The sequence below is a fragment of the Rhinolophus sinicus genome, linkage group LG16 (genome assembly GCF_036562045.2).
Source record: "Rhinolophus sinicus isolate RSC01 linkage group LG16, ASM3656204v1, whole genome shotgun sequence".
Lineage (NCBI taxonomy): Eukaryota > Metazoa > Chordata > Mammalia > Chiroptera > Rhinolophidae > Rhinolophus > Rhinolophus sinicus.
The window spans coordinates 20,463,493-20,475,523 of NC_133765.1; the positions used below are offsets into that span (position 1 = coordinate 20,463,493).

The following is a 12,031-nucleotide window of genomic DNA, read 5'->3' on the forward strand; positions in this document are numbered from 1 at the left end:
CTAAGAAAACAAGATAGAAAACTAAAATTATTAGAATCAGAAATAAAAGAGGAGACATTACTACTGTCTTTATGAAAATATAAAAAGCATTTTAAAACAATACTATGAACAGATATGTCAATAAATTAAATAACATAGATAAAATGGAAAATCCTAGAAAGACACAAACTACCAAAACTGACTCAAGAAGAAATAGAAAATCTCAATAGATCTATCACAAGAGATTGAATGAATAATAATAATAAAAACTGCCCACAAAGAAAAATGCAGCCCCAGATAGCTTCTCCATTGAATTCTACCAAACATTTAAATAATTAATACCAAGTCTTCACATACTCTTCCAAAAAGTAGAAGAAGGGTGAACACTTCCCAACTCACTTTATGAGGCCAGTGTTATCCTGATACCAAAACCAGACAAAGACATCACAAGAAAAGAAAACTACAGATTAATATCTCTTATGCATGTGAATGTAAAAGTCCTCAAAAAAATATAGCAAACCAAATTCAACAGCACTACACACACACACACACACACACACACACACACACACACCCTGTGACCAAGTGGGATTTATCCCAGAAATGCAAGGTTGGTTTAATAACTGAAAATCAATTAATGTAACACATCATATCAAAAGAATAAAAAACAAAAATCACACGATCATCTCAATAAATGGCAGAAAAAGCATTTGACAAAATCCAACAGCCTTACATGATAAAAAAACAACAACACTTAAGCTAGAAATAGAAGGAATATATTCAACATGATAAATGGCTTTAAACTTACTACAAAACAATGGTAATCAAGACAGTGTGGTATTGGCATAATGATAGACATATAGACTAATGGAATAAAATTGAGAGTCCAGAAATAAAACTATTGTCTATGGTCAACTGATTTTTGACACGTGCACTAGGAACATTTCAAGAAGAAAGAACAGTCTTTTGAACAAATGGTGTTCGGACAACTGGATATCCACAGGCAAAAGAATGATGTCAGATCCTTACCTCACACCACATACAAAAATTAACTCAAAATGGATCAAAGACTTAAATGAAAGAGCTAAAATTATAAAACTCTTAGATAAAACAAAGGGGTAAATCTTGTCCTCGGATTTGGCAAAGGATTTTTAGATATGACACCAAAAAAAAAAAAAAGTATAAGCAAAAATGGGTAATTTGGACTTGATCAAAATTAAAAACCATTTGTGCTTCAAAGGATACCATCAAGAAGTGAAAAAACAACCCCTAGAATGGGAGAAAATATTTGCAAATCATATATCTGATAAGAGACTCTACCTAGAAAATATAAAAAATTCTTACACTTCACTTTAAGGGCAAAAGATCTGAATAAACATTTCTCCATGGGAAGATATATAAATGGACAATAAGCACATGAAAACATGTTTGACATCAACAGTGATTAAAGAAAAGCAAATCAAAACCACAAGATACCACTTACTTCATATCCACTAGGATGGCTAGAATAACAAAGTGAACTAAGTGCTGGTGGAGAAAATTGGAACTCTCATACACTGCTGGTGGGAATATAAAATTTTAGAAGCCACTTTAGAAGACCACTCTGGAGTCCCTCAAATGATTAAACATAGAGTTACCATATGACCCAGCAATGCCACTTCTAAATATATACCCGAGAGATTGAAACTAGGTGTTCACAGAGAACTTGTACACAAATGTTTATAGTAGCATTATTCATAATAGCCAAAAGGTAGGAAAACCCATGTCTATCACTGATGAATGGATAAACTTGTGGTGTATCCACACAATGGAATATTATTCAGCCAGAAAAAGGGACGAAGTACTGATATACGCTATAACATGGATGAACCTTGAAAACATTATGCTAAGTAAAAGAAGCCAGTCCCAAAAGACAACATATTGTATGATTCCATTTATATAAAACATCCAGAACAGGCAAATCTATAGAGAAAGAAAAGAGATGAATGGTTGCTTAGGACTTGGGGAGAGGGAGAATGGGGAAGTAGGCAAGTGATAGCTAAAGGGATTTCTTTTTGAGGTGATGAAGAGGTTCTAAGGTTGACTGGTGATGGACGTACAACTCTGTAAATATACTAAAGACCACTGAATTGTACACTTTAAATGAGTGAATTGTATGGTGTACAAATTATATCTCAACATAGCTGTTAAAGAGAAAAAATGTATAAATAGAATCATATAGTACTCTGGCTTCTTTCACTTAGCATAATGCATTTGCAATTAATCCATGTTGTTGCATGTACCAGTAGTTTATTTCTTTTTAAGTTTATTCATTCCTCTCCATTAAGGAACATTTGGGCTTTTTCCAATTTGGGGGGGATTACAAATAAAGCCACTATAAACATCCGTATACATGTTTTTGTATAAACATGGGTCATCATTGCACTTGTTATAATAGCTGTTTTAAAATTTAAAGTCCCTATTGACTAATTTTATCATTGCTGACATTTCTGGACCTGCTTCTACTGACTGATTTTCCTTGGTTATGGGTCAATTTTCCTGCTACTTTACATGTCAATAAATTTTTATTAGATTCTGGAGAGTAAGAATTTTACATAGTTGAGTGTTTGCACTTTGTTATCTGCCTCTAAAAAAGTGTTGAATTTTCTTTTGGCAGGGTAACAAGCTTGATCCTTTGAAGCTTGTTCTTAAGCTATTAGAAAGTATGGAGGACTTTACTAAAGTGTTGACTTGGCGCTAATGCTAAGGTGTAACCCTTCTGGAGTCTCTACTAAAAGTTCTGGCTGTTCAACAAGATCTGTCCATGTAACCGGCCATTATGTGAACATATCCCTGTCCCCTGAGAGCTCTAGGAATTGTTTAGCTTATAGTTCCCCAATGATTTTCTTTGTCCAACTTCATAGAATTTCAACCCACACCTTCTCAGCTGACTATTCAACCAAAGATTCAGGGAACCCCATGCTGATTTCTGGAGCTCTTTTTATCTCTAGGTCTCTCCTTTCTGATGCTCTGTCCCCAACTGCCTCAGCTTCCTCAAACTCCAATCTGTTTCTACAACCCAGCAAGACTGCCATGTTCTTCTTGGGTCCCCCTTCCCTGCACCACTGATCCAGAAAGTACCTCCTGACAGAAAGGTGGGGCAATTTTAAGACTCATCTTGTTTGTCTTCTCTCAGGGATCACAATTCTGTACTTCTGTTGTCTGTACTTCTGTCTTAAAACAGTTACTTCATATATTTTGCCCAGTTTCCTAGCTGTTTACAGAAAGAGAGCAAGTCTGCTACATTATTCTTTCATGACTGAAAGTGAAATTTGATCATTCTATAGGGTTTCTAACTGTCTTGTGGGATTTTTCACATTCTCCCTACATGAATGAGTGTAAGGTTTAATGGATTGAATATGAACTTTGGAGCCAAAGAGACCTGGGTTTTACTGAGTTGATGCTTTCTAGTTGGGCAACCTTGGACAGGCTACTTAATGTCTGTGAATTCTGTTTCTTTAGCAATAAAATGGTGTGCAAGGTTGTTGTTGGAATTAATTGAAGCCATGTAAGCACTTAATAAATGGTTGTTATGATGATGATGATGATGATGATTTATATAACAGCTATTTGTTTATGTTTCACTTCTTCTAAGCAATCTTGAATCAGGGATTTGGCCTATTTATCTTTGTGTACATTACCTTTGCACAGTGAAGCACAATAGGTTTCAATATAAATTTGTTGACTGAATAAATGTTGATCATTTGTGGTTGATTAGAATATTATTTTAAGCTTTCTTCACAATTAGTTTTGTGTAGACTTGTTTAAAAGTGAAAATAATGCTATTAGCTGTAATGTTTCTGAATTTGCTTATCAAAGCAGGAGGAGCCCTTCATCACGTAGGAAGAAGCGAATTTGAGGTGGTGGCTCCATAAAATATATATACTTCTGTTTCTAACTCTTCTTTACCATTGTCTGAAGCACTGGTCTTCTGAGGTCTTAGATCTCAATTTTGAGATCCTAATATAAGTGCTAAAAGAATTACTCTCCCTACCATGCCTAAATTTGTTACAAACTATAATCTTATCCGTTAACTAAAAGACAATTTAGCTTCAAATGGAAAACTAGAAGCACATACGACAAGTATTAGAAAAATCGGCCAACTGAATATAGTTCTAGATAACTAAATAACATTATCGTTATATTTTTTCCCAATGTGCAATTAACTAAATCCCAACAGTCTTCATTTTGAAAAACTTATAGTTTATAAATAGAACCTAATATTACACTAGTTTTAATTTAATAATAACATTATATTATTTTGGACTATTATCGGCATTTTTTTTAAAGATTTTATTGGGGAAGGGGAACAGGACTTTATTGGGGAACAGTGTGCACCTCCAGGACTTTTTTCAAGTCAAGTTATTGTCCTTTCAATCTTAGTTGTGGAGGGTGCTGTTCAGCTTCAAGTTGTTGTCCTTTCAGTCTTAGTTGTGGAGGGCGCAGCTCAGCTCCAGGGCCAGCTACTGCTGCCAATTGCAGGGGGCGCAGCCCACCATGCCTTGCGGGAGTCGAACTGGCAACCTTGTGGTTGAGAGGACGCGCTCCAACCAACTGAGCCATCCGGGAGCTCAGCAGCAGCTCAGCTCAAGGTGCCGTGTTCAATCTTAGTTGCAGGGGGCGGAGCCCACCTTCCCTTGTGGGACTTGAGGAGTTGAACTGGCAACGCTGTGGTTGAGAGCCCACTGTCCCATGTGGGAATTGAACCAGCAGCCTTTGGAGTTAGGAGCACGGAGCTCCAACCACTTGAGCCACTGGGCCGACTCTTTTTTTTTTTTTTTTAAACAGAACATTCTCAGTCTTACTCCTTTTTTAAAAAACAAAAATTATTTCTTTTAATGCTAGCATTTAATAATAGTAACATCCAAAGTGTTCCCACCTAAGATTACTCATTATGCGCAACTTTTCTTCTGCTATAATATATATATCAATATACTCTTTTTTCAATGTAAGTGAAACAGATCATCAGTGTGGCTCTTCCCACTCACAACAGGAGGAAAATAATTCTTTGATATGTTATAGAATGATTCATATAAAAAAGAAATGACTTATAAGACTGATGGGAAAGTCAACCAAATTGTATTCCTCTTTGCATGGTTAACAGAAGATAACAATTACATTCTGTATGCAAAGCGGAAAAATTAATTGAAAAAATTTCCTTTTTGGCAAAAAGAAACTCTATGAAAAGGACTTTAGCCCCATGATAAAGAAAGAATCATGTGTGGTTTTTAAGTCTGAATATTTTCTGTAGATAATGTGCCTCCTCCAACGTTTTCAATAATCAACTCTACTTCCAAGAATCTGAGATATTCTTCCCAGTACTACATTGTATCAAACAAGGCATATACTCTTCATGAGATGTGCTGCTGTGAAAATCATCAAACTATACCTCAAAACTGCAAACTTCAGTTCAGAATTTAGTGGTAGAAAATAGGTTCTGAATGAAAAAACCTCTTGTTTTAATCCACTGGCCAGAATACAAAGCAATTCAAAAAATATCTACCTAGTCCACACTTAAATTGTCCCATTTACTTTGGAACCAATGTGTTTTACATTTTAATTTATCAAAAACAAATCATTTGCACTTTAATCAAATATGTTAGCCCAAAAGGGTGAGAAATGGACTTCACACAGAAAAAAAAATGCATATAGGTAAGCCATATATTGTTATAATATATGTATCCTTTTGTAGAATTCATAAAAAAGAAAAAAGCTAAGACAAAATACTATTTTTAAATTGAAATGAGACACAAAAATCCATGAAAATGCAAACTATTTTTAAACTACATTTGGAAAATAGTGGGATGTTGTGTATATGTTTGGACATAGTTTAAAAAGCAAAACCATTCATTGGAACTAGATCAAATAATAAACTATTGAATCGACTCTTTTGAAATACTTGAGGGTCTTGCAAGAAAACAATATTCTCATCCTCAAAAAAATTATTGACATGAATTATTCATGCTTCAGTTTAATTAATGTGTTACAAATGAGAAAAATATACCATTCTGGATCAAGATTCCTAAGTGTAAAGGAAAGGCCTAGAAAAAAATCTATACAGAGTATCTAGCAATTCTTTCTAACATGGAGGTACAAAGACTCATACGGATCTCAGAAAATTACAGCATACAGACCCCTACCTAAAAATTTGATTAAAATATGAATTCCCAAAGAGCTGTAACAGCTTATAAACTAGGACCACTGGTCTCTAAAGTAGACCTGGGCGATATTAACCCTCCATCTTTTCATAGCTGTCTGTATGTATGTGTCAGTAATTACTACTTTTTAAAGGAGCTTGGGTTAACTACCTCTATTAGAAAGAAGTCTGTTTCCCTCAGTACTTAAATTTACCATAAAATTGAAATAAGATTCCACATCCAATTCCACAATGTGTTGACTGTCACCATGTAGGTGAGTTCTTTAAAGAAGACTATCCAGGAATCTTTTTCTGATGTATATGTCTACTGCTATCTGTTCAGTTGACTACAATAAAGAAAACAGGCCCAACTTCCCAGAGCACTGCGCAGTATGGCCTTACTAGCTAGGTCTTAAACCCAAACCACCCCTGATTCCCATTAGGAATGAAAACATGTCCTAAAAGTGTTGCGGAGGTAGATAAAATAAGGACACATTTTAGGATAGGGTTTTTTATACAGTTCTACATAACCCTAGGATTTGTCCTAGGATTTGGGGTCTCTTACTTGGTTCCATGTCCTATTTTCCAAGCAGAATTAGGTTTTAAGAGTTCTTGTAATTTAAGAATTTTTAAATTTCAAGTTTGTTTGTTTTTGACATCTCTGAATCCATTGCCAAATTACCATCTTACTTTTACATTTTTCCTTGGATCTTAAGGATCACACCAGAAAATGAATAGTACAAATACTTAACAGTTTCTACTACTGGTAGAATTTTTTTATATTTGTCTTTCTGTGACCAAGATAAGGAATAATCTGCAAAAGAAAATTGTATTAAAATCTTTTTTTTTTCAATCTTACAATACTCTCACAACAAGGTGATTATGTTACCACCTCTTTCCTATGGATCACTGGTGAAAAATCAGCACAAGCTGTTTGATCAAGATTTTATAAACTTTCTATTTTAACAGAAAAAGTTTATGATTTAAAAAAGGTTTTAAAAATCTTTGACCTAAGGCCGGCCTGGTGGCTCAGGCAGTTGGAGCTCCGTGTTCCTAATGCCGAAGGCTGCTGGTTTGATTTCCACGTGGGCCAGTGGGCTCTCAACCACAAGTTTGCTGGTTCGATTCCTCGAATCCCGCAAGGGATGGTGGGCTGCGCTCCCGGCAACTAACAATGGCAACTGGACCTGGAGCTGAACTGCGCCCTCCACAACTAAGATTGAAAGGGCAACAACTTGACTTGGAAAAAGACTTGGAAGTACACACTGTTCCCCCAATAAAGTCCTGTGGGGGGAAAAAAAAATCTTTCACCTAGAGGTTACCAAAAGTAGAAAACTCAGCAAAGCCATGTAGGATATGGAGAAAGGTGTGGAAAGTTCAGTATTGGAATTCCAAGTCATAGAGACAGAAATTCTGATGCTACCATACCGTTCTTTTCAGCTTGCCTGGTATGTCCTCTACTTTAATCTCTGCAATCAAAATATGATTCACCGTAAAATCACCAATTCAAGGAAACCTTCCCACACAATGACAATTTATCCTTATTTCTATATCCTGAGAACACAGGCTTTGGAGTCCAACTGCCTTGATTTGGATTTTGGCCCTGCTAATTATTCGCTACACAGTATGTAGCCTTGGTCTAATTGCTCTAAGTCTCAGTTTACTCCCTTGAAAAATCAGGATAATAATAGAATCTACCTCATAAAATAGCTGGAATGATTAAAAGAAAAGTAATCCATGTAAAGCCCTGAGAACATGCTCGATATTATTAGTTAATATTATTTCTATCATTCATACACTCTCCAGCATTATTTCTCCTTATATTATGTAGGTATTATCTCTTCAGCCAGATTTCTCAAAGGTGGAAATTATACTTTATATGTCTGTTTTCCTCACAGTGTGTAACAGGGCATTATGCTCTTACTAGGAATTAAAAAAAATACCCCAGAGAACCTTAGCATAGAAGGGATCTCAGAGGTCAACCTAGTTAAACCTTCCCCCTAAGTCACTATTTTCTCTTGTAACACCCTAGATAATAATCTATACTCTATCTTGAACAGAGCATATATCTTGCACACAGCTGGTGACAAGACATTCACTCTTCTCAAAACAGCCAAATTTATTAAGTAGTTGTCATTGTTGGAAAATCTATTCTAAGGAGGTGAAGAAGCTGGCAGCTTCTGGAAAATAATTTGGTAATACTCATTCAAGAGCTATACAAATTTTCTGTAAATTTAACTCCTAATACTATATCCTTAGAAAATAAGAAAAAAAATCTGTCATGCATGCAAAGGTATTTATTACAGCACTATTTATAATAACAAAAATCAACTTAAATGTTTAAAAGTAGAGAAATAGTAGAGCAATCATAGTGTACCTAAATGAAACAAGGTCATTAAAATTAAAAATACAAAGATTAAGGTGGGACATATATATAAAATTAATGTCAAGTATAAAAGTAAAACCAATTTACATGTACACCATGATTAAAACCATATACAAATATGTATATCTGTGGGAAAAGACTGGAGGGGATGGAACATATAAAAATAAAAACTATATTGATAGGATGGTTTAAGAGAAAGGTCTTCCTTTTGCTGAGCCAAAATCAACCTACTCCCTTCTCCCCTCACTGTAATTTTCACTTACTCGCTCTCATTCTGCCCGTTGACATTACACAAAATAAATCAACTTTAAATATTTGAAAATGATCATCATAGTTTTAGTACCCTCCATCTCTGTCACTCGGGAAGACACATTAGAGAGACAATGCTGACATCAGGGAGACTCATTAGGAAACTCAACTGTCATTCACCAAGGAAGCAATGACAACAGCCTGAATCAGCACAACGGCAATAGGGTCAGACTTTAGAAATATTTCAAAGACAAAACCAACGGAAATAGTAACCAAAAGGATGTGAGAAGTGAGAAGAAAGTAGGAGTTGAACACATTCCTCGTCAGGCTGATTGGTAAAATGATGCTGCAATACGAAGATAAAGAATCTGGGACGGGGAAATGCATGTGTGGTCAGAAATATATATATATATATATATATATATATATATATATATATATATATATATAGAGAGAGAGAGAGAGAGAGAGAGAGAGAGAGAGATGGAAAGATCAATCTGGAGTCAGGGAGACAAAACCAGAGATCTAGAAGAAGGCAAAGATAAAAGCAAAACATGAATGAAATAGAAAACAGACAGAAAAAACAATAGAAGTGATCAGCACAAGCAAAAAGTGACTTTAAAAAGAGTAATAAAAATAATGATTTGGGGCAAATATAACCTAGACAAACAAACAGGGCACAAATAAACAGCACTGGATAGGAAAACAAGGAAATAACTACAGAAGCATAAGAGATTTTTTAAATTATGAGACCTCCATTAATAACTCATACCAAAATATATGAATACCTGAAGGTAGGAGAGAGGAAGGTCAGGTATTTATACTTTTGGTATGAGTTATTCATGGATGTCTTTTATAATTTTAAATGTTTCTATACTTATTTCCCCTTTTTAGAGAAAAACAGAGTACATCTCTATAAACTTTAAAGAAAATTAAAAAAATAAAAACTGTCTAATTAATTGATAAGTTGGACTATATTAAAATATAATTAATATTCTGTTCATCACAACACACCATTAAGAGTAAAAAGGCAACTCATAAAGTTGAAGATATTAATATATTCACAATACATGTATTTGACAAAGGACTTACACGTAGAATATATGTGCAGAACTCCCACAAATCAATAAGAATGAAAGACAACCAAACAGAACCCAATAGAAAAAAATGACAAACCTTGAAAACACATTTTACAAAAGAGGATATCTAACATGCTCAATAAACATATGAAAAGGTGCTCAACTCATTAGTCATCAGGAAAATGCAAATTAAAACCACAATGACATACTACTACACACCCACCAGAATGGCTAAAATTAAAAAGATGGAAAATGCCAAGGGTTGGTGAGGATGTGGAGCAACCACAACTCTCATATATTGCTGATGGGAGTGTAAATTGGCACAACCACTTTGGAAATTGTTTTGTAGTATCTATTAAAACATATCCTTTGACGCAGAAATTCTACTCTATTCCCACCAGAAATGTGTACACATTTCACTAAAAAACATGTTCAGGATGTTCAGAGCAGTACTATTCATAATAGTCAAAAGTAGGAAATTATCCAAATGCCCATCAAGACTAGATGGATAAAAAGTGAGAATGGTCTACAACAACATACAAAAATATGGATAAATATTGCAACATAATGTGGAGTGAAAACATGGTTCATACTCTATGATTCGGCATCTATAAAATACAAAACAAGAGAAACTAATCTATGCTAATACAAGTCAGGATAGAGATATTTTTATTGAGTGGAACAGTGTCTACAAAGTAAGACTGGGTTTTCTGGGGAGCTGGTAGTATTTTATTTCTTGATTTGGGTACTGATTTCACATGTTTATTCCACAGGGCTGAGGCCTGGATGAGGCAAACAAGATACCTACGGAGCAAAATTTAAGGAGGCATTCACTCTCACTTTGTTTGCCTCACTCTCACCTCAGCCCTGGTGTTCAATTTGTGAATATTTATTGAGCGGTATCATTATGACGTGTGTATTTTTCTGTATATATGTATTATACTTCGATTAAAACATGTTAAAGTGATTTGTTCTATCTCACACCACAAATAAAAATAAACTCTAAATGTAATAAAAATCTAAATGTAAAAAGAAAAACCTTAAAACTTTTAGAATAAAATATAGGAGAATATTATAAATGACCTCAGATAAAAAAGGATTTCTTAAGAATATCCAAAAGCACATATTAGAAGAAAAGATTTGACTACATTAAAATTAAGAACTTCTCTTTAGCAAAAGACATCTTAAAGAAAATGAAAAGACAAGCCACAACCCTGAAAAAATATTGCAACATAAATAAGTAAAAAACAATTATTATGCAGAATGTATTTTTTTAATCAATGAGAAAGATAAATAACCCAATAGAAAAATACATGAAAGACTTGAATGGTTACTTTATATATAAGAAAACCAGAGTGACCAATCAATACACATGAAAAAATGCTCAAACTTAGTAACAATCGGGAAATGCAAATCAAAATCATGTGGTATTACCATTTCACATCCTGTAAGTAGGCAGAAAAATAAACTGATAATTTAAGTGTTGACAAGAGGAGGAAATTCTCCTCTACTGTTGGTGGAATATAAATTGGTACAACCACTTTGGAAAACAGTTTTGCATTACCTAATAAAGTTGAAAATGTGTAAGCCCTAGGACTCTGGTATATTCCCTAAAGACACTCTTGCACATGTGTACCAGGAGGTGTATACATGAATGTTTATAACAATTAAAAACAAAGAATGTATATTAAGAGAGAGACTATTCTACAGTAGTGAAAATGAGTGAACACCCACACACAAATGGATGAATCTCATTTTTGATGGTCAAGCAAAAGAAGTAAATCAGAGAATACCTAGAGTATGATGACATTTGTATAAAAATTTTTAAACAAGCGGATATACTCACAGACGGTAAAACTATAAGGAAGAGTAAGGGAAGGGTTATCATAGAATTTAGGAGAATGGTTACCTTTGGAGGAGGAGGAGGGGGTGCAATGAGGAAGGGTCACATTGTGGCTGCTAAGGTAGCGACAATGTTCTGCTTCCCAGCCTGAAAGGAGGATATATGGATGTTCTCATTATTCTTTAAATTGTACATGCTATTTTACATATTCTGCTGTATGCATGAAGTATTTCAAAATGAAATAATTTTTAAAGGCAATAAAGTGTTCTACGTAAGTATACACGTGTAGGAATGTGTGTGTTCCATGAAGGAACACAGAA

At 34.5% G+C, this 12,031-nt stretch overlaps 1 protein-coding gene across 7 annotated transcripts in view; it reads right to left on the reverse strand.

The window, feature by feature from the left end:
* The window catches only part of HORMAD2 (HORMA domain containing 2), a 70,401-nt gene that overhangs the window by 24,722 nt on the left and 33,648 nt on the right, over nt 1-12,031 (reverse strand). Inside the window, exon 11 of one of the 7 annotated variants that reach the window (XM_019743042.2) lies at nt 11,778-11,858. The exons of the other annotated variants lie outside the window; for them this stretch is intronic. Coding sequence (XP_019598601.2) covers nt 11,814-11,858 — 45 coding nt within the window. The 3' untranslated portion in view covers nt 11,778-11,813. The remainder of the gene's footprint in view (nt 1-11,777; nt 11,859-12,031) is intronic. 7 annotated transcript variants of the gene reach the window in all.